General features: G+C 50.7%; 1 protein-coding gene across 1 annotated transcript in view; it reads right to left on the bottom strand.

The window, feature by feature from the left end:
- Positions 1–22,879, bottom strand: part of PDIA5 (protein disulfide isomerase family A member 5) — a 91,791-nt gene that overhangs the window by 31,401 nt on the left and 37,511 nt on the right. Inside the window, 5 exon segments of the mRNA NM_001163046.1 lie at positions 1,512–1,648; positions 7,913–7,984; positions 8,072–8,163; positions 15,444–15,511; positions 20,965–21,025. Coding sequence (NP_001156518.1) covers positions 1,512–1,648; positions 7,913–7,984; positions 8,072–8,163; positions 15,444–15,511; positions 20,965–21,025 — 430 coding nt within the window.

The raw sequence follows: 22,879 nt of genomic DNA, 5'->3' as shown, positions 1-22,879 counted from the left end.
AAAGGGGACACATACTCTTCATGCTGTGATGCATAAGGCACTGTTCAAACCACTCTGTAATATTCCAGGAGCCAGAGTAGAGGGCTCTCTCTGGCACAGAGTAGAAGCACCAACACGCAGGGTGAAGTTCCCAGGAAGGAACTGAAAACAGTGAGCCCGGGCTCTGCCTCTACCACTGGGGCAGGAACTGGGGCAGGGTGAGTTCAGCTCTGGATGCAGCCTGACTTCCCGTAAGACTTGCTTTCAATAGCAAATCTGAGACTGGCCAGGAGAGTGTATCTCAGCAGGGAGAGGGCTGCCGTGCTACCTGGCGGGTGTTCATTCATCAGGGTTCCTCCAGCCACAGGGACTGAGCCGTGGCAGGGCTGGGGTGACATGCTCCTAGGGCCCTCTCTGTCACTGCCCTTAATCAGAAGCCCTTTGAAATTTGGGGGTTTTAAGGGTTTTTGGGGGGTCATTTTTCAGGAGAAAGGCCAATAATTTTCCTTTGGATTCTCTTCAGAATTTGGCACTTATAAAACGGACTTGGGGAAATCCCCAGGAGTGGTCTACTTATGAACAATTGCTAATTAACCAAAGCCCTGTGATACTGCAGGGAAGCTGAGTGTGGCAAGGCCAGGGCTCAGCGGTATAGGACTCAAAGAGCAGTGAGTGCCATTTCTCCACACAACTGTCTACTGGTCTGTAAAGTGGAGTTAATCATATTTGCTTTGCAGCACTGTGGGTGAGACAGAAGGAGATGGCCCTGTGGGCAGCCACTTTGTCACCACAGAGCAAATCACAATCAACAGCAGAAAGATCTCTATGACTAAGAGAATTAATAAAGTAATCTCTCACTAAAGATGCCTCTGTGGACTGGCAATTATGACACTGATCTGTGAAGAAGTTATTTTTGCTTCTTCTCCTCTTTCACAATCCCTTACCCACCATCACTGGGCCAAAGAGCTGGCAAGAAGCTATAAGAGAAGAGCACCCCACACCTGTACCCTGTCCCAGGGTGCTGGGGACCCAGCTTCGTCACCCATTCGGATGGGCCCGCCTTTCCCAGAAGCTGCTCCCAGGAACTCTGGCCTGGGATTGTCATCCCTTGTTCACCTTTCCAGGAGCAGCCTTCTCCCTCTTAGAAAGGAATTACAATCCATTTCTATCCTTCATGGGAATGGGAAGGACACTGGCCTAGAAAAATCCTGAGCTATAGGGCTGTTGGTCAATATTGCAAACACTTTACAGGATTCACGTTTGTCTTCCCTTGATCCACGACGGCCACTGCAGGCCGTGACAGACACCAGGTGAAACAGAAAGAAGGGGTTCTAGGTGCTGTGGGGACTGAGGCTCCAGCCCTGGCTTCACTGTGCCCTTTCAACTACTGGACAAGATACAGGGCCTCAGTGTCCCCACCTGCAAGCTAAGGGATGACTGCTGCTCTAGGTAAACAGCTAAAGGCTCAGAGAGGTGTCCACTCTGAGCCGAGGGAGAGAGGCTGTGGCGGGGAGGAGCAAGGTTCCACTCACATGGGGCGTGGAACATGACGAGCACAGAGGAGTGTTCCTTCACAAACTGGTCAAAGTCTTCATCGCTCAGGTGATAAACGGAGCCGCCCTCATCTGCCCAGGGAGTCTCGGGGACCTGGGGCTGTGGCGGCTGCGGACTGGAAGACCAAAAACAGGCAGAGCTCAGAGCACACTCCAGGGCCAGTGAAGCCCTCACCCCCACTGGCTCATACAGCCTGCTTCAGGGCTCCCCGCGACCCCCCGGGGGGAGGAGGGGGTGAGGGACTCCTCGGCCCTGCCCACCTCCAGCATCCCCTCAAGAGCCCAGAGGTGCTCAGCTGATATCCTCTGGCAAACAGTGGCTCCCAGCTGTGGCTCTCTAGGCAGGTCAGGAAACCTCCCTTCCTCCCTGTGATCAGGGTGGGGTGGGGGGATTCATTAGCATCTAAAACTTTAGCCAACTGGCAAGAATATAAACTATGGCAACAAAGAGTGACCTCTGGCAAAGCTAACTGCTGTGCTGAGTGCTGCCCACAGGGTGAGGGGTGAGAAGCAGAGGGAACAAGAGGGGAGGGGTGGTGGGTGAGGAGGAGAGAGAGAGGCCAGGTGTCTTGAGAAGCACTGCGGGGGGAGTGGGGGCTGAGAGGTGTTCACTAACCAGTGTGGGAGGAGGGTTGTAATGAGAAAGAGTGGGGCCCAGGGGAACAAGGCTGGGGGCTCCCTAACCATGAGAACACACACTACCGTAGGAACCCTTCCTCAAGACCAGGAACAAAGTTCCCTACTTCTCCAGAGGCGGAATGCTCAAGCAGAAAAGGCCAGTCTCAGAGGTCAGGTCAAATCCCTGTTCCCACCATGAGCTGCAAAACCTCGGGCTGTGGCCCACCTCCCTGGAGCCTGCCCCACCTGGGACAATTGTGTGCTGACATTTACATCACCAGCTGTTACAGTGGGGGAGGCTCACAGCTGCCCTCTCTTGCATCAAAGCCAAGGGTAAGCCTGCCAGTGACACAAACTCCCTGATGCTTTATGAACACCTTTGCCAGAGCCACCTTAATCATTACTTTGGAAAAATACCCTTTAGGATGACAAATGTGAAAAGACAACCATTGCTTCCTGCCTTTGAGAGCCTACAGTAAAAAAGAAAAAGTGCAAATTTCCAGTGGTCAGGACTGACAAGTCATAAGAGCAATGTGGCCCAAACAATGGAAGCTGCTGTCCTCTTGTGTGGCTGACGTGGTGGAACCTGCCACCCCCACCCCATGGCAGAGCCTGGGTCTGACAGCACCTTCAGAAACCCTCTCTGGTGCTCTTGACTAAGCCCCACTGGTGGTCTCAGCAATGGGAAGTAGCGGGGACAGGGTCAAACCACTCTGAGCCCATGTACATCTGACATTAGATGGGGCTGATGGCAAAGTCAAGCTTTAGAATGAGTCACCACCAGCCATTCAGCATTCCCAACACCAGGAAACCTAGGCTCCCATACACAGACTCAAGATACCAATTCCTGAAAGCATCACCAATTCCACTTCAGGGAATTTATCTTTTCAATATGCCTGGACATGGTCAGAATTATACATATTCCAAGGTGTTTATTAGAGATGATTTGTCATAGCAAAGACTGGAAGAACCCAGTACCCACTGGTATACGAATTGCTTAGGTAAACTGCAGTCCATCAGGACCCCAGAAGGCTGAGTATGGTGCAGGGGGACAAGGAAGCTCCCTACACTCTGATGTAGACCGCAGGGTCAGACCCAGCAGGCCCTAATATGCTAACTTTTGCATGAAATAGAGAGAGAGAAAAAAATACTTATTCACATTTGCATGTGTCTGCATAAGGAAACTAATTAAAGTTTCTACCTCTAGGGGGTGGGAGGGAAAACAGGATGGAGGAAACAGGTAAAAGGATGATGTCAATGTATAATTTTTAAGTATCTTTTTAAAAATTTTTTAAATTATGTGAATGTAATCTATTCTAAAATTAAAATAATTTTTAAAAATCCAGCAAGAGTACACACATAGAATGGAGAAGCCATGCCTTAGTGGCAGCGCAAGTAAATGAAGGTGACTGTATTTCTAGTTAAACCTAGAGGAGGACGCACTCCAAAGCCACTAAAATAACATCACAAGAGCTAAAAAAGAAAAAGGTAATGAACTCACAGGAGCAAAAGCAAAGACAGAAAAAGAGGTCAGTGCAAATTTAGAAGCTAGAAAACTGACTTGGCAAAAAGATTTTTGCTTTTCTTAGAAGACAGAAACCAGAGGCGCTGGGTGCTCAGAGAGGGCAGGGACCCAAGAACTACCCCAATATGCAAAGGCTCCAGAGAACCACAGGCTCCTCTTGAAGTGGGGCTGGGGCACAGTGCTGGAAATAGGAGATCTTGGGATCTCCAGCAGCCCCTCTCCCACCCAGTGGACAGTAGGAAGTTTGCTTTCTGGAGGGGCCTGCAGACCTAGGCACAGCGGTAAGAGGGCACAATGACTGAATCGTGCCCTTTACTGTGTCTCCCCTTAAAGACAGGGGCTCCCTCTAGATCATCTCTCTACTTCCTCCGCCTCCCACAAAGCAGGTACCCAATAAACACTCTTTGAATCAATGCAGGAATGAAAGAAGAATGGTTGAAGGAACTGGAGGTGTCTAACCAGGAGAAAGAAGAGACAAGGGGAACATAATAGTTTTCTTCAAACGTTTCACACATTAGCGGGAAGAGAAGGAAAGATTGATTTTCTACAGCCCCATAAAGGAGAACCAACACCAGATGGAAGCTCTAGAGAAAGAAACTTCAGCTCAACAGAACTAAGAACCTCCTATCTATGCAGATAAGAGAGAAAGAGCCAGACTAGGAGTCAGAATACCTGGCTCTGAGTCGTTTCCTCCACCTTTCAGCTCTAGGGGCTGAGGCAACCAGTCCGACTTAAAACATCTATCAACATAGGTGCAGGCCCTTCTTCATCTGCCCTGCAGGTATATCTAGACAGACAATGGCCTTGAGATACTTTGTAAATGTATAAAGTACTACCCAGGTATCCCTAGACATCACTCATAACCTAAATCGTAAGAATCACTCAAACATGAGTGGGCCCTCAAAATGAGTCAATGTAACTGCAAAGGGTTAATTTTAAATTTACACAGGATCTGCTTCAGTGACTTTAACCCTTTTTTGTTATAACGGCCTGCCTCCTGTGAAGGACTGTAAGGAAGTGAAACTAACACAGTCCCCTCCCTGCCTGAGGCTTGCCACTCTAAGGGACATTTGCAAGGATTGAACAGTCTTATTACTTTATTTCCTCTCCTCCCCCTCATCTCTGATCCATAAAAGAACCTGGCAGCCAGGCCCTGACAAGATGGTTATTTTGAAGCGCTAGTCTGCCACCTTCTCGGTCAGTTGGCTCCCAGATTAAAGTTTCTTCTTCGCCTCAACACCTCATCTCTCGGAATCACTGGCCTGTCGTGAGGGAAGCAGAGCGAGCTTGGACTCGGTAACACTGAGGCCCTGTTCTCTAAGGTGTTCAAGCATGATCAGTAACTCCACCTGTCCTAGAGATAAAGCAACACTGAAAGGGAACTGCTGGGGGCAGGTTCACTGACATTCACATTCCCTTACCATCCTGTGACCCTAATTCCCGGACTCTCCAGGACCATGAAATGCACACAAAGCAGGTCCTTGCCTGAGGGAGGTGCACATGCCAGAGATGAGAAGAGGCAACTTAAAGCATGACAAGTCAAGAACACTTTGTGTTTATTTCCAATCCACTTCTGCTTCGTATAAAAATACACAGGCAGAACTGGGTAGCCAGGTCAACACTGATTGCCACTTGTGAACACTCTACCTGCCAAGCCCAACTCAACGGCACGAAATCTGCAGAGAGCGGAATGAGAAATGCAGCTGCTGGGAGGACAGAGGGCACAACCACCAGGATCAGTGCAACCACCCCAGAGCCCCCGGCCGCTCCGACACAGGGATGCCCTGCCCTGCCCACTCGCCAGAGTCACATGTCACAGGGCAGGATTTGGCCCTTCTCTCCTGGGCTTCTGAGAGTCATCTGGAGAACTAGGAAGGCTGGACCATCCTCCTCATCTTTCTGCATTTAGCTGCCATAAGCCATGAGCAGCCAACGGAGAGGCCCAGGGAAGAAGTGCAGGGCAGCAGGAAAGGTGGGATCACTTCAACCCACAAACCAGGATGTGGGGGAAACCTGGTAAAGACTTAAAACACCTGATATCAGGGAAAAACACACATAGAGCAGGCTGTCTGTTGGGGGGAATCTGTAAGAAAATGTCAAATGCCACAATACATTATTCTTGGGTAGTAGGGTAAGGGGGCCACTTTCCCCTTTAACTAAATATTTGAGTTTTCCAGTAATAATATACCTCACTGAATAACCTTAAAATCAGAAAAGACTTTGAAAATAACAACTAGCTACCTGGAAGCACAATGGCACTCCTAGAGATTGTTGGGGCATGAGATGAGGCAGTCCATGAGGGATCCTTCAGGAAGCGCCTCTCTGCCCCCACCATGCTGGGAGAGTGGGCTATGGTCCTGCGTTTGGAGGAGCTGCTGCCCAGGGGTACCCAGAGGCTGCCTTCCCTTCCCCCGAGTTACCCCATCAACCTCAGCGTGGAGACTGCACACCCAGGGTGAACCAAAAGCTGCTAACAAGGTCTCCTTTCCATGAGGGGCGAGGAGAGGAGAGGTGGGAAGTGGGGAGGTGCCAGCCCAGGACAAGGTGGAGGAACCAGGCTGGGGCTGTGTGTGGGGTGGGGACAGAGTGGTGGGTTCCCAAGGGGAGAAAATAACCTGTCTCAGAGCCCCCACTGACATGCTCCCCTGGTCTAGGAGAGCAAGCAGTTCTGAACACTTTCTGAAAAAATAAATAATAAACCTTATGCATTTTGAAACCAGAAAAGTGAGTGCATTTTGAAACAAGAAAAGGTTAGAGAAGGGGGAGGGAAGCAGACAGATTTTATGCTCTCGTGACAAATGAGATTGCCATTTGTTGAAACCTTCTCCCAAAGCAGAGCGAGATATGTCTGGCTGGAGGAGAGGACATGCTTATTATCAAATGAAAAGGAAAACAGGGGTGTGAAAGCCCAGGTTAAGACAATGAGTACAGAATAATGGGGAGCTGCCTTCCTGGGCATGGGCTGGAATTGAAGTAAGAGATGGAGACAGAGATGTGGAAATGCTTCTAAGAAATAAAAGACAACAGGCAAACATGGTTTGGCTGTGGTATTTTATCTCCCGGGCCCCCGGGAACCCATGGAACAGAAGATTGAGAGTTTCAGCCTTCAGAATCAAACCGTTTGTTTCCTGTGGATTCTGGCGTTTTTTTTTTTGTACAAAATTTATCCTCCTTTCTCATTCTGAAAACACACATTTTCAAGCTCCATGTCTTTGGATAACTAATTCTTTAACCCTGTGCCCATGCAGTAATAATGCCAATAAATATCCACCATGCTGGCATCTGGGTAAAAAGGGGAGGGCTCCAGCCAGAACTCAAGGGAGCTGCTGCCTGGGGCCAAGCCTGGCCCTGCCCCTGTCAGCTGCAGGAGCTTGGACGAGCCACTCCATCACTCTGCTTAGTTACCTCATTCATGAAATCATGAAATAAGGATAATAGTATCTGTTCTGAGGATTCCTTAAAATCCACAGAAAGTGCTTAGAACAAAGTCAGGCACAAAGTGGAGCCCCCAAAATACTGCTATTATTCCAAGGACTGTGCACAAACAGCTGCACATGGGCAATGACTGACAGAGCCCAGAGCAGGTGAGTGCTTGGGGCGGATCAGGGTGGTCAGAACTCCCCATCCAACACACTGGTCAGGGTCCAAGCATCACACCAAAGTCACACGCCTAGCATGGTGGGGGGGCAGGGCGGGGCGGGGGGGGGGGCGGTTTGGGTTGTAAGGATCTAATCACATTACAAACAGGATCACAGGGTGCTATGAAGCAGCTCTGCAGGGATGCATGGTGAACCGCAAAAGCAGTCTGCAAATCTAAGGCATTAGGACACTTCTTAGCTTCACAGCACCTAATACAAAGTGTTATGTTTAAAATAAGCATTCGACTGACAACTCTATTTTCAGAGAGACCTGCAGCGGAACCTCTCTCAAACCTGCCATCCTGAGTGAGAAATGCTTCTATCCATCAGGTAGACAGTAAGGGGGGGGGGGGGGGAACCTATCTGCAGTGCAGTCATCACAGCAAGTCACATGAAATTCTCCCAGCTTTCACATCCTGCACTCACAGATCCCTCACCTAGATGCCACCCACAATCAGCTGTGGGGGCAGCAAGAAATGGTCCTTTCCTTCCTCATTCACTCTCCAACCGCCAGGCAGAGCCCTGTGACCAGGGAAATACTGGGGCCCGGCAGATGCCCCTCCCTCTGGGTAACCCCACCAAGGCAAATCCCAACTTACTTCTTCAGCCACTCCACAATGTCCTCAGCTGTGGACCCGTAGCTGTCATACTGGAACAGAAACCGTCCTTTCCTGTGAAATGTGGGGAGAAACCATGGGCTCAGCCAGGGGGCAGACACCGTGGGGGAAGGAGCGTCCACAGGGAGGCAGGGGACTTACTCGAAATAGCAGATGGTGGGGTAGCCACGCACGCTGTACTCCTCCTTGATGCTTTCAAATTCCGAGGGGTAGACATTCATCCCGGCCAGCACCTGGGAGCAAAGGAAGAAGAGACCCGTCCATTCGCTGCCCGCAGATGCCCTTCACTTCAGCCACACACGGCTCGTTCAGCTGTCCCACCAGAAACAGATGATGGCGACTGAGCCTCAGAGACTGATGCGTGCAGTGCAGAGCGGAGCAAGGCATGCCAAGCCAGCTGGGAACAATGCCCGAGCGCTCTGGAAAAGACAGGCATCTGGGCCGAGGGTTGCCCCCCAGACAGGCATTCCCACCTGCCTGCCCTGCAGGGAGGATCATCCCAGAGCAAAACACAGTTCTGAGGACTGAAGAGGAAACCTGGCCTCGTTACCAAGCTCAACCAGGTCCGAGAGTAGGGCCACTGCCTCCCAAGTTCATGCTATGCCTTTTCTCTGCCCATGTCAACTAAGGGTGGACTCTTCACTCAGTCACTCCACGGGGACACCTGTCTGTCCACCCCGGCTTCATGCACCACATTCTCAGATTACACAGCTCATGTGGCCAAAGAGGGTGCGTAGTTCTCAGGACGACCCACCTGCCTGACTCTGCTCCCTCCAGACCCTGTTAGGTGACCTGTGGGTGACCATCACCTATGGCCTGACCTGACCATCATCTCTGAAGTCTGAACACACTCTGGGTCCTGGGGTCCGCATATGCCAACACCCCTGAATGGAAAAGGAACTTCAGTAGCTGTGTTACCGACAAGACTGTATGCTAAGAGCAACCCAGGAGTCCCCAGGAGCTCCTTTCCCAAAGCAGCAACTTTTTCCTGTAGGGCAGAACCAGGTGCCCGGAAAGAGGACTTTGGCTCTGTCATCACAAGAGAACAAAGCACGACCAGATGCAGGAAGACCCCCACAAAGCCAGGTAGCATAGAGGGGAGGGAAGTAGTTCAAAAAAGCCAGGAGTGGTTAGAGAAGCAGAGAGGAGAAACCAGGAAGTAGAATTTTGCTGAGCAATACATAAGGAGGCATATGGAGAGAAAACGAGGAAGAGCAGTCTCAGTGGACAGTGAAATGAACTTGACTCAGAAGACTGCTTCCACTTGGCAGTCATGTGACCTTGGGCAAGTCACCCTCCCTGAGGTTCCTTGTTTGGAAGATGTGGTTCAGGAGAAGATCATTGGGTTCTTAAGAGAACTGAAGGAGATGACCCAAGTCAGAGGGCTTCCCTGGTGGCTCAGATAGTAAAGAATTGCCTGCAACACCAGAGACCTGGGTTCAATCCCTGGATCAGGAAGACCCCTGGAGAAGGAAGTGGCTACCCACTCCACTATTCTTGCCTGGAGAATCCCACAAACAAAGGAGCCTGGCGGGTCACATGGGGCCACAAAGAATTGAACACAACTGAGCAACTTAGCACAAAACTCTTGCTCAAATTCATTATTTCCTACCAAATTCTCGGTGGTGGGAATCACCTGGGCCTCTGGCAGCTCCATCCCGCAAGGCATCTAAACATACCAACCATTTTAAATACCCAGCAAAGTTTCTGGCGTAAAGCAGACAACAATGCTGCTGCTGCTGCTAAGTTGCTTCAGTCGTGTCCGACTCTGTGCAACCCCATAGATGGCAGCCCACCAGGCTCCGCCGTCCCTGGGATTCTCCAGGCAAGAACACTGGAGTGGGTTGCCATTTCCCTCTCCAATGCATGAAAGTGAAAGTGAAGAGCACAGTCGAGTCCGACTCTTAGCGATCCCATGGACTGCAGCCCACCAGGCTCCTCCATCCATGGATTTTCTAGGCAAGAGTACTGGAGTGGGGTGCCATTGCCTTCTCCGAGACACACAATAAATGCTTGCTAATCTGATTTTTTTCCTCCCATCCCATTTTGGGGTGCTACACGGAATACAAGGAAAATAAACCTGAGATAGATTTACTAGAAGCTCTGGAACCCTCTAAAAGCCCTTCTGCTCATTTCCCCAGACTGATTCAGCAGCCAGTTCCAGTAATAACTGTCTACTTTAAAGTTCTTTTTTTATGTCTAATTGATCTCCTCATTGTCGGTGCACATTCACCACAAGATTAATCTTCCACATCCTCCTCTTTCATTACATCACTTCCCTGCACAAAACTCTTCAGTTCCACTGAATGGAGGCCAACATCTAACTCCACACTCAAAGATCACATGGTCCCTATCTCATTTTTTAATTCTTTTTTCCTACAAAACCCTTAATTGTACATTTGCTAGGCTCTAGACTTTTCATTCTCCCAGGAATGACACGGTCTGAGATCTCTGCTCAGGGAGGCAGCTGGACTCTTGGCCGTCTCGGGCACCTTTTAGATAGAAATGTACCGCAGTGTGGGCTCGGGGGTCAGGATGCTGGGTCTGAAGCCTAACTCCCCTCTCGGCAGATGTTCTCCTTGAACAAGTCACGGCTGCGTCTGCAGCTCAGTTTCCTCATCTGCAGCCCTGGCTTCTGGCTTCTGTGAAGACTAAATGAGACAGTGCGAGCAAAGTACCTACAACACTCAGAATCTGTTAGCTGTCACCAAAAATATGAATACCACTAGGAAGCTCTGCAAATCCACTTACATCCCCAGAGCCCACACTGTGCTTTCTTGGCACCAACTCCTGAGTCTTCTAGCCCTGTGCTCAGGTTGCCCACACCCCATCTCTTGGCCACCACAGAAGACGCATCCATCTCTTGCTGCTAAGTCGCTTCAGTCGTGTCCAACTCTGTGTGACCCCAAAGACGGCAGCCCACCAGGCTCCCCCGTCCCTGGGATTCTCCAGGCAAGAACACTGGAGAGGGCTGCCATCTCCTTCAATGCATGAAAGTGAAAAGTGAAAGTGAAGTTGCTCAGTCATGTCCGACTTTTAGCGACCCCATGGACTGCAGCCCACCAGGCTCCTCAGTCCATGGGATTTTCCAGGCAAGTGTACTGGAGTGGGGTGCCATTGCTTTCTCCGATCCATCTCTTAAGGCAAAGCAAATCCCACCCAGAAGGTGGCCTTTGTCAACCACCTTTGCTTGTAATGAAGTCTTAATTCTCTGGGTTTTTGCAGCAGTTCTGACTACTTTGGGGGCATTTATTAGTTAACGAGGTAATTATTTTTTGAACAACTACTGACAAGCACTTTTTGGAGTTTGTGATTCCAAATGAGGCAAAAGTGACCTCAGCCTGCAGAGAAGTGTCAGAGGGCTGCCTGACACGGAAACATGTGTGCTGGGGGTCGGTCAGCTGGCACCAACATGGCCTTCCTCCTGTCCAGCCCATGTCCCATGGTTGTGGGGACAATCACAGACGAATCATAGAAACTCCATAAAGCAGGAGCATGTGAGCGAGTAGTCAAGGAGGGTAAGATTTCCACAGACATTCCAGAAAGAGAAAACAGAGGTAAGACAAACCAAGATGCGGCTCAAGAACTGGGGACACAAGAAGAGAAGGCAGTGAGAGAAGGCAGGCAGGTTCCCTGGGGCTGTGGACCAGCCTTTAGTGTCTAAGAAACCAAGACTTTATTCAGGAGGTGCTGGAGAGCTCCTGGGGGTTGTAAGGGGAAAGCTGTGGGGTCAGGGAGATAAGAGAGCAGTCACAGCACGCTGGGTGGGTTCAGTGGGGTCTGACCCAGGCTGGTGGGCAGGTCTCTTCTCGGATAGAGGATGTATTGAGGGGGAGATGGATGGTGACAACCTGGCAGAGGAGCCTGTGGTGCTCAGGAGGAGGCATGGAGGAAAGCTGGCCACCTGCCAGATGGAAAGACACTGAATTTTAGTAAATATTTTAGACTCCCTGCATCTGGGACCCAGGGAGAGAAATCCAGACCAAGATGTCAAGCAAGCAGTCCGACACATGGTACTTGAGCTTAGAGACTCCGTCTCCATGGAGCTACCTCTTATGAGCTATCGACACAGATAAAAACCACTGAGGGACAGTCCGCAGAAAACAAGGAGAGCACAGTGCCAGGCCTCATTCCAGTGCATTACTAAGAAAGAAAAGAAAGTGGGAAGCAGAACCCTCGGAGCACTCCATGCAGTGAGTGGAAGGAACAGCAAGCACAGAGCAGCGGGCTGGGGGGTGCCCATCCCTGTACCTGTGAAGCGTCTGCAGGCTACAGAGCTGTCCCCATGCACCAGCCCGTTTACTCTTCCAACAGCCCGGTGAGGCAGGCAGGGCTGGTGTTATCATCCCCATTTTAAGAATGGGGAAATGAAGCCTCCAGGGCTACTTGCCCAAGATCTCCCAGCCAGTTAGTAACAGCCATCAGTAAAGTCTGCTCTGCACAAACCTGTTGCCAAGACCAACCCATTTCACCATTTACACCCAGATGGCCCATCATGGCCAAGGTTAACAAAAGACTTGGCGTGGACGTCGATAACTGGCAAGGCTGGGAAGAGGAGGTGGGCAGGCATGGGCTTGTTCTGGCAACTGCGCTGGCTGCTAAGGGTGTCAATCAGCGGGACTAGATGGGACAAATACGATGACTCAGTGACAGCAAAAAAGAAGAGGAGGATCTGAGTTTGGAAAATGGCAAAGGCTGTGCATCCCTGACCCAGCCTGGCTTCCACCTTAATGACATCATCAGATTGGATGCCTCCCAAGAAATCTGTTGAGGAGGAAGGTTTCTAACCCCTGCCACAGACAGGGTCGGCCAAAGAGGGCTCAAAGATGACAGAGATGAAGAGAAGATAGGAGGTGCTAACCAGTGGATTTCAGCAGTGTGGAGGGGGTGAGCTTTCCATTTCAGGGAACAAGCAGTCCATCTCTGCCCCAGGTTTGAGGACAAAAAGGAACCCACCCCTCTGGCTTCCCTGTTCTTGGGAGGCTATGGCTGCAACCATGAGCCCTGGCCTTGAAGGACTTCCTGAAGTACGTGATGTTCATAGCGGCGAGGACCCTTCCCCTAATGGAGCTAGGAAAGGTGAAAACCTTTCAAAAGATACTTTCCTAAGAAACCAAGGGGAAAGAAGAACAAAACAAGCCCCAAGTAAGAAAATACAGAAGCAAAGAAATGGATGAGTTCACATAACACAGAGGCAACTAACACCTGGTCAAAGCTGGGGTCAGTCGGCCAGACCCTCTGACCTGGGCCCAAACAGGAGCAGCGAGCACTGTTTTATTTTGTTTTGTTTTGCTCTTTCTTTCCTTTTTTGGAAGCAGGTACCCTTAACAAGTAATCCGCAGGGCAAACATTGTAGAGACTAGTGTGAACCTAGTATGAACTCAGGGCCAGAAAAGAAGGCCCTTGTTCCACAAACATCCTTCCTCCTTTGCCTCTGTCCCTAGGAACTAATGCTCTGACTTCTTTTAAAAAGGAGAACATCACTTTTAATGTAAACATACAGCTTAAAACAAAATGTACTCAGGAGTGGTAAGCCACATGCCCATTCTTTCATTCATTAGGACATGTTGGGCTTCTACTCTGAGCTTGGCCCATACTCTGTACTGAAGAGATGCTTAAAAAACTCATCTCTCAGTTAGAAAACCTCCTCATAATTAGTATCAACTGCGGATAAAGTGACTCAGAACATAAGCAAAGATGAGCAGACAAGACCACGCAACGCAGGGACAGGCTCTGGGAGACCACAGGAGGGGCCAGGAAAAATGCTTTTGGCAGGGAGATGCAGCATTGGCTAGAATCTTCCAGAAGGTGCTAGAAATTGGCACCAATTCCTTACCTGCTTTGATGGGACTGGCTAGCTAATTTGTGATCTGACTGGGGCTGGACCAGAGTTTGGAGGGTGAGCTGAGCAGTTGTCTAAGTGTATGTGGGTAAGAAAGTGAAAGTCACTTAGTTGTGTAGGACTCTTTGCAACTCCATAGACTGTAGCCCACCAGGCTCCTCCGTCCATGAGTCTCCAGGCAAGAATACTGGAGTAGGTTGCTATGCCCTTCTCCAGGGGATCTTCCTCATCAGGGATTGAACTGAGGTCTCTGGCATTGCAGGCAGATTCTTTATCATTTGAGCCACAAGGGAAGACTATGCGGGTAAGAACTTGTGGGTAATTAAGTCTTTCCTTCAGGTAAAATCATCTTAAAATATGGTATCTATTGAGGCCCCAAAATGTGCAGTGAAACTTCCCCAGAGTGATGTATGTATGCCGCAGGGCCAAACGTCTCCAGGCAACTTGCTAAAAATTCATTAGTGAGGAACAAGCAGGACCCTGGTGTCACCCCAGAAATGAGGTCAGAAGAGAAAGTACATGGCTCTTTGCAACCCAATCCTGGGGCTGGCTAGCAGAGGCCACCATTTAAACTTTTTAAATTGACTCTGAAAATCACCAATTTGATCCATAAAGATCAGGATGAGTTTTAAGATCTCAGAACTCCTGTAGCAGGACTCTGGCCTGCCCCACTGAGATGGCACCTCCCGACTACCTTTCAGGAAAGGCATATGGACTTTTCCATGCTCCCAGAGGAGCCAGCAGTTATTTTTCTGTTGCCACCAAAAAGCAAAATAAAAACAAGCAAAACACCCAAAACTAACCAAACAAAAACCTCAAAACATCTGTGGCTGGGGGTAAGTGTGAAAATGGACAGACCTATGGCACAGAGGAGGTAAGCCTGGCAAGGCGGCAGGAGAAACACAGAGACGAGCAGGGTCAGTGACTGATGCTCAGCCCTGGGTGAGGTCTGGCCGCCCTGGCCTGCCCTCCTTCCTCACTGACCCTCCTGGTCACTCCTACTTCTCTGAAGGCCCGTTTCCTCTGTGGCTCACCTTCCCTTTCCTGTCTCCCAAAGGTGGGTGACCCTGAGACGACCTTGTCTCCTGTCCACTCCCCCTGCACACTCCTTCAGAGAGCTGGTGTGTTTGGGTCTCCAGCTCCCCACCACCTTGCTCCACTGCAGTCCCGACATCCCTCCTGCCCCACAGACGATGGCCTTCCTGGTCCCTCCGGAACCATAGAGCCCTACATGCCTGGGCAGGAGGCTGCCTCGTGGGCCCGCGTGTGCTCTGGGCCCACCACCGGGGTCGCTGAGCCTCTTTCTTTGCCACTAGGCTGCCCAGCATCGGGAGCCTCAGCCTGCCCTGGAGCCCAGCCCCCAGCATTGTAGACCCTGATGGTCTACAGTCAGCCCCTGGCCTCTGCACACCGCAGGGCTTTCTGCTACCGTCCTGGCTATTTCATCACTGGCCTTCGACAGGCCCCAAATTCTCCTGGTCCCAGAAATCTGGGGAGTCTTCAACATCCACTGAGGATAGGTCTCTGAACCACACGCCAGGGGCAGCAATAATAAGTCCTTCTCATGATTTTAAAACGTGCCCTCTCCCCTCCCCCTGCCGTCTCCCCAAGTGAGAGGGAGAAGTCGAGAGCCAGCAGGCAGCCCTGCCTGGCCCCTGGCACCTCACTTACGAACTGGCCCCGCAGCTGGGTCGCGGCCTTCTGGAAGTGTGGCATTATCCTCTTGCACACGCTGCACCCTGGTCGCCAGCAGGAGAGAAATGAAACGGTTACAATGGGCCCCATGCTCAGCCCTCTCTCCCTTCAGGCCCACCTCTACCAACAAGCATTTATCCCACTTCCAGAAGCCAGGACCGCCCAGGCTCTGGGAACACATAGGCTCAGAGGCAAAGGCCCCAGTCCCCAGAGCGGACCAACTCCACGGCATGAAACTCCCAGCCGAGCAGGCCCTCAACAGGTGCGGGACTGTCAAAGCTGACGCAGCTGGGGGAGAGCAAAGCACTGAGTAACGGAGAGCGGGTGAAGAGTTCAACAGGAATCCAGAGAGCCAGGGGAGCGCCTGCTTCAGGCACAGCTGAAAGCCTCCCCTCGCTACCCAGCCGGGGGCTGCAGATGAACCTGCAGCAAATGCTATTAGGAGGGAAAACGTGCAACCACACATACAGTGGCTTTGGGGATTTCTTGCCTCTTTTCCTCCATTAACAGGTAATCATGCCACGACAGGAGGCAGCCAAGCGCTGGCCAGGATCCAACGCTCCATTCCCCTCTTCTGTCGGCCTGCCCGATGACCCTGACAGGCCACCTCCTCTCTCTACTGCCCTCCCGGCAAACGAGGGAGCTTGGAGCAGACGGCCTCCGGCCCCTCTCAGCACTGACACTGGCGTTCATTCCCTCTGACGTCTCTGGCTCTACCCGCTCTGGTCCATTACGGTCACACTCCTCTCCTGGGTGGTGAAGCCCCCAAACCTGGGGGACTCAGGGCCCCCAACACCCAGTACTACCTCAGAGAGACTCTGATTTAAACCCGCCCCTTCCCTTCAACAAGAACAAGCCACATACAGGCACTGACCCCACAGAACATGAGCCCCAGTTTCCTCAGTCAGGAGGAATTCTGACACACAAGGCCGTTACTCTTCCTGACAGCTGCTCTGCTGCAAAACAGGCTCTGAGGTGCTTCTGAAGGCCACAGACACCAAAGCTACCTGGAAGCCCACGTCAGTCTGGACGTCAGCTCGACACAGCACAGTGGGGACAGGGCCACGCAGCAGCAGGCTGACAAGCTCTGATCTACGTTTAGCTAAGGCCTCAGCAGGCCATGGGCAGAGCAACACGGCTCAGAAAGGAGCACACACCCACTGGGCCAGACACAAACACTGGAGACCGTGAACAGCTCAGAACTAGACTCAGGGGGACATGGGAGCTGCAACGAGCTCAGCCTACAGCATGGTCCCTCAGTGTATGCCCGCAGAGGACAAGCGGCCCCTCTCCCCAGCAGCTGCCACCACAGCGTGGTCCCCACCAACACTGGGAAGGGAGGCATGTGACACCTGTCAGGGGGCTTTGTTCCCACTGTGGGGATTCAGGGAGGAGAACGGAAACCGAGGCGGCAGTGCCAGCTCCCTGGGATGTCCAAGCTCCACGAGGCAGATGCACGTGGTAGGGATGGGAGGTCATGCAGCAGAGGAAGGAGCTCAGCTCCAGGGAGGCTGAGACCCAGGTTTGCGTCTCCCCTGAACTGCTGCTGGGTGACCTGGGGCTAGCAGTAAGAGCAGTCTGAGCCTCAGCTTCCCCATCTGTAAGGCAGAGGGGAGAGCCAACACCTGGGGGCAGGGTTGGGGGGTCAAGGGGAAGGACCGGCACCAGGAGAGGAGGCTCTGCCAACACAGGGCCCGAGAGCCCGCCTCTCAGTTCGTGGTGGGGAGACACTTCCACCGGGAACAGGGATGTCAGTCGACTTCCCAGGAAGGAGGATGATGGGGGCACACTTGAGCCCTTCACCCTCTCTTTAGCCAGTGACTTGATGAGATGGGAGTGGTAGGGCGGGGGGGGGGGGGCAATCAGACACCCACTAGGGCACATTCTGCAGTCTAGAACTTACTGCCTGTCCTCAGAGCTGTGGCCTCTCTGCCCCAGCTCTGCCTGTCTGTGACTTCAAATCACATTATCCCCCGTGACCTCTAAACGAATGGTAAGTTGGCCAGCTGTCCCCAGGGTGGAAATCAGCAGTACCAGGTGAAGAGGTTATTGGCAGGGGAGAGATAATGGAAGAGTAACAGGAAGCTCTGGGCCAGGGCAGCTGCCACTTGAACTTTACCAGAAACAGAGCAGGTATGGTGGTCCTTATTTGAGTTTACCTTTCAGCTGACATGACTGGGAGGCAGGGAAAGAGAGAAGACTAATGACCACTCTCAAACCCCAAAGCTTAGAGCACCAGCCCATTTATTTTCCCATCAGTTCAGTCAACAAGCATTTACTGAATAACTTCAGTAGGTCCTGGGGACACAGATTTCTTGTCACAACTAAAAGTTCCCACTGGATCTGGGTTCATTCACCCTTCAGTTCAGTTTAGTCGCTCAGTCGTGTCCGACTCTTTGTGACCCCATGAATCGCAGCACGCCAGGCCTCCCTGTCCATCACCAACTCCCAGAGTTCACTCAGACTCATGTCCATTGAGTCAGTGATGCCATTCAGCCATCTCATCCTGGGTCTCACCCTTCTCCTCCTGCCCCCAATCCCTCCCAGCATCAGAGTCTTTTCCAATGAGTCAACTCCTCGCATGAGGTGGCCAAAGTACTGGAGTTTCAGCTTTAACATCAGTCCTTCCAATGAAGACCCAGGACTGATCTCCTTTAGGATGGACTAATCACCCTAGTTGTGATCAAAGGAACAGAGTTCTGAAGGACTTCCCAGTGAGGGATCTGGTGACTCTCAGGAATAAGCTGAATTATAAGGCCACAAGGGCTTGACAGGATCAGTATAAGAGCACAACAACACCCACAGAATCTGGGGGTAACTGGGACCCAGAAAGCCATCCAATCTGGCCCTCACAGGTGTAAACAGCTCCAAGTTTCCTCCCTCCCTCCTCACTACTAATCATTCCGTAACACCTACAAGAAACCTAGCTTCTTCTGTCCTAGCTTTCTACTCTAGGAAGATAATTCTGCTCATAGTCCTGCCTCCTGTGATGAGGATGGTTGCCCTGCCAGACAGCCTGGGGAGGTGCTGTCAGGGGGAGAGGATGGCACATGCACTTAGGTGCACATTGCCAGGGGACCTCTCTCTGGGACTCCTAGGTCACTACACTAAAGCCTGCCCAGTTGTACCGTGAACCTGCCTCATGGCATGGACTGCATACTGACGTCACTGTTTTAGTCTCATTTAGCCAATGTGTTGAGACTGGAAGCATTCTAAGATGAACCAAAAGAGGCCCATCCTCAGGAACTGTGCAAGCAGGATAATTCCTGAAGCAATTCACAGTTGGGCAGGCCTCATAGCTTAGTTGGTAAAGAATCTGCCTGCAATGCAGGAGACCCTGGTTCGATTCCTGGTTCAGGAAGATCCTCTGGAGAAGGGATAGGCTACCCACTCCAGTATTCTTGGGCTTCCCTTGTGGCTCAGCTGGTAAAGAATCCGCCCACAATGCAGGAGACCTAAGATCCCCCGGAGAAGGGAAAGGCTATCCACTCCAGTATTCTAGCCTGGAGAATTCCATGGACAGACCATGGGGTTGCAAAGAGTCAGACACAACTGAGCGACTTTCACTTTCATGGAGAAACAAAGGGCTTCCCAGGTGGCGCTAGTGGTAAAGAACCTGCCTGTCAATGCAGGAGACCTAAGAGACCTGGGTTTGATACCTGGGTCAGGAAGATCCCCTGGAGTAGGTAATGGCACCCCACTCCAGTGTTCTTGCCTGGAGAATCCCATGGACAGAGGAGCCTGGTGGGCTGCAGTCCATGGGGTTGCTAAGAGTCAGACACGACTGGGCGACTTCACTTTCACTTTTCACTTTCATGCATTGGAGAAGGAAATGGCAGCCCACTCCAGTGTTCTTGCCTGGAGAATCCCAGGGACGGGGGAGCCTGCTGGGCTGCAGTCTGTGGGGTCACACAGAGTCGGACACGACTGAAACAACTTGGCAGCAGCAGAAGGAGCACATGCACACAAGGAGAAACAAAAAGGGGTGACACCGAGCAGAGAGCGTTAATAGAAAGCTCAGGGATTACAGTGCAGGCCACCCAGGCAGAGCCAGATCTAACAGGAAGTGCGACTCCAGGGCCTCTTCCCACCGGCAGGCACAGTCCTGGGGTGAGGTGGGGGGCCGAGCAATCCAGGAGATAGGGTAGGGAGGGAGGTGGGAGGGGGTTCAGGATGGAGGGGACACATGTATACCTAAGGCTGATTCATACTGATGTATGGCAAAAACCACCACAGTATTGTAAAGTAATTATCCTCCAATTAAAATAAATTTCAAATATATATATACACACACACACACACACAATATATATATCCCACTTCCTGTTGTAGTTAAAAAAAGTAAACAGAACCCTATGCCACCTACTCAAGCTACAGACATGTCTGGACACACCCACCTCCCATCACACACACCTCTCTTGCTCGGGCCTTTAGGTCTTTGCTTTTCAATCCATGGGTAGGGACAAGTCAGACTTCAGAGGTGGCCCAGATGGGGGAGTATCTGTGGCTCGGAGGACAATTGCTCCATTCCACAGCTGCAGCTAGAAGGCAGCCACAGACAACATGCTGTGAAGAGCCACATGAAGCGATGTGGCTGAGTTCCAACAAAAATTAATCTACAGAAAAGGCAGCCAGTCCACAGGCCATGATTTGCTGACCCTTTATTAGAGGGTTATGAAACAGTAGGAAAAAACAATAAAAAAGAAAATATCAGGTTTTCCACATCTGGTAGAGTGGATGGCAAGCAGTAAGGAAGGGTAAGTCTGGTTAGTGAAATTTTGCAGCTTATATATACTTACGGTGTACAGGGCTGCAGTATAAAATATGCTTAATACTACAAATACAGTCCAAAAGTGTGAAAGCCACAGCTCGGATCCAGCCCCTTTCTGCCCTCTCAGAAATGGAAACTAAGGCACAGAGCGGTGAGGACTTGACCAAGGTCACCTAGCGCATTGATGACACAGTTGGAATTAGAACCCAGGTCTTCTGCTCACCAGCTCAGGGATCCTTCTGCTGTTCTCACGACCTCTAGCCTCATACAGAGACTGAACCCCAATAGTGGGCCCCTTTCTCCTTGGTCCTGATCCCTCAGCCCTCCCAGCTGGATGTATGGCTGCCCCGAGGCCGGCCAGGCTCTGGATGGTCAGCAGCAGTAACCACAGACAGCATGCTGCACAGCTGCCAGCCAAGGGCTTCAGGCCACAGGAGGCAGAGGGCAGGGAAGGCGGAGGTACCTGGAGCAGATGCCGGGGGAAGGGGACAGAAGGATGCCAATGGCGGTGAGAGAAAAACGTGTGGATGGAGGGGCAGGGCCAGACGAAAAGGCACAGACAAAGAAGAGAAGTGCAGGCAGAGAGACGGGGTGAGCACGGCAACTAGGCAGGCCTAGGTGTTCCAAAGGGAGGCCGGGGGCTAGTGTTCCGTCCCCCTCACAGCCACAGCAGCCCCGCCCAGAGTCTGACCGTCCAACTTGAGCGCAGAGGAGAAAGGCACTCACATGGAGCATAAAACATCATCAGGATCGGCTTCTCTTCCTTCTTCAGGAGCCGACGGAAGTCCTGAGGCACACAGAACATCACAAGTCAGAGACAACACAGGACAGAGGCAACAACCCTGGGGACCCTTGTGGGTGGAGTGCGGCAAGCACTTCTGAAATCCCATGGTCTGACTCAGGGGATGGAGTGCAGTACAGATCCTAGCAAGTCAGGGGCTGAAAGGCCCTCAGAGACCATCTATTCTAGCTACCTCACAGGTTACAGACAGAGAAACTGGGGGCCCGAGGGGACAAATGGCTTTCCCAAGGCCACCTGGCGGGACGAGGTAGTTGGGACCAGGTTACCAGCCTTACTTTCAGCTCCCATTCAACAATGAAAACACTGCAAGGAGCCAACTGGGCCCCACGAGGCTGGCTCTTGTTTTATGATCTACGGCTCTGCTATGGTGGGTGCTTGTTTTCATGGAGGCTCAACTTGGCCAGGCGGGGATCTGCTCGTCACACAACCCAGGCTCACCCAGCCCCATGAACCTTCCCCAGCCCAGCCCTGTCATGCCACCAACCATCCAGGGCCCAGAAGACCATGGCGCACACAGGAGCATCTGGATGAGATGCACCCATCCCCAGGAGGCTACAAGCTAAGTGGATCATTTGTATTTGTAAAACCCTTAGAACGGTGCCTGGCTCGTTATCAGGCAATATATAATCATTTGTTAAATGAATATAATAAATGTACAAAGACAAATGGTCACAACAATGCTAATGGAGAGACTTCAGTGCAAAGCAGGGCAGGAGACTTTTCTTCCAACCAGTCAATGATGCTCGGGAAAAAGCAAATCTATCAAGGACTGTGGAGCAGCACCATGACAGAGCACATTCTGATTAAAATAAGCTCCTCTAACCAGTTTCCATGGAAGAAAATTAGAGGTTTTTCTCTCTTGAATAATGAAGAAAATAAGAGGAAATTTCAAAATGCAGGCTTCCTGGCAGCAACAAGGCATTAGGTAAATAGACGACGGTACATCCTACACAATGGAATACTACCGCAGCATTAGAAACAATGTAGAGGAATATTAAATGTCACAATAAGATGCGCATGTCACATTAAGTAAGGGGGGAAAGCAAGGGGGAAAGCAGCATATAAAATGTAATGTTTATGTGTGTATTACACTGAAAGCCTGAAGGCTACAGAAAATACTGGCAGTGAGTATCTCTCAGTAGGCAGGGATGGGGTGGTTTTTTTTTCTTTTATGCTTAAGCTGTATTTTTTAAATTTTCAACAACGAACGTATATTAGTTATAATTTTTCAGTAAGAGAAAAAAGATTAAAATATTTTATGAGAATTTAAAACATCACATAATCAATTCTGATAATGCTAACTCTTATTTATATAGCTAGAGGGTAGAGGCACCCATTTGAAGAGAATCAGTAACCAAGATCTTTGACCCTGACTAGGAGTGGAGGATGCTTTGAAAATGATCTGGAATCCCCGGAGCTAAAACTGTTAAAAAGATCTGAGAAGAAAAGGTTTTCCTGAGCCTGCAGCAATTTGGTTTCATACCCTGAACAGTAACAAATATCATATTACATTCAAAGACGCTTAATTACCTCCAAATAAGTGTGGAACTCTTAAGTTTACAAACAGAAGTCAGCAATTCAAACTTGAGTTTGGAACTTCAGTTATTTTATGTGTGGATTTTATTAGCACAAAAGCAGTTACTATTTCTACATGAGAGAAAATAGTACACGGTATAATAAGAGGACTGCCTACAGGCGTGGAAAAGATATCTCTGCTTAATATTTCTAGTTACAGAAGAGCAATTTTAGGAGTTTCAGGACATGAACATTTTGGGGGAAGGAGGCAGCAGGCAATCGCTTGTCTGAGAGGCTTTAAAAACACATATTATCATAAAATCC

Source organism: Ovis aries, chromosome 1 (genome assembly GCF_016772045.2).
Source record: "Ovis aries strain OAR_USU_Benz2616 breed Rambouillet chromosome 1, ARS-UI_Ramb_v3.0, whole genome shotgun sequence".
NCBI lineage: Eukaryota > Metazoa > Chordata > Mammalia > Artiodactyla > Bovidae > Ovis > Ovis aries.
The sequence above is the reverse complement of the archived record's forward strand: the minus strand, read 5'-3'. Positions and strand labels throughout refer to the sequence as shown.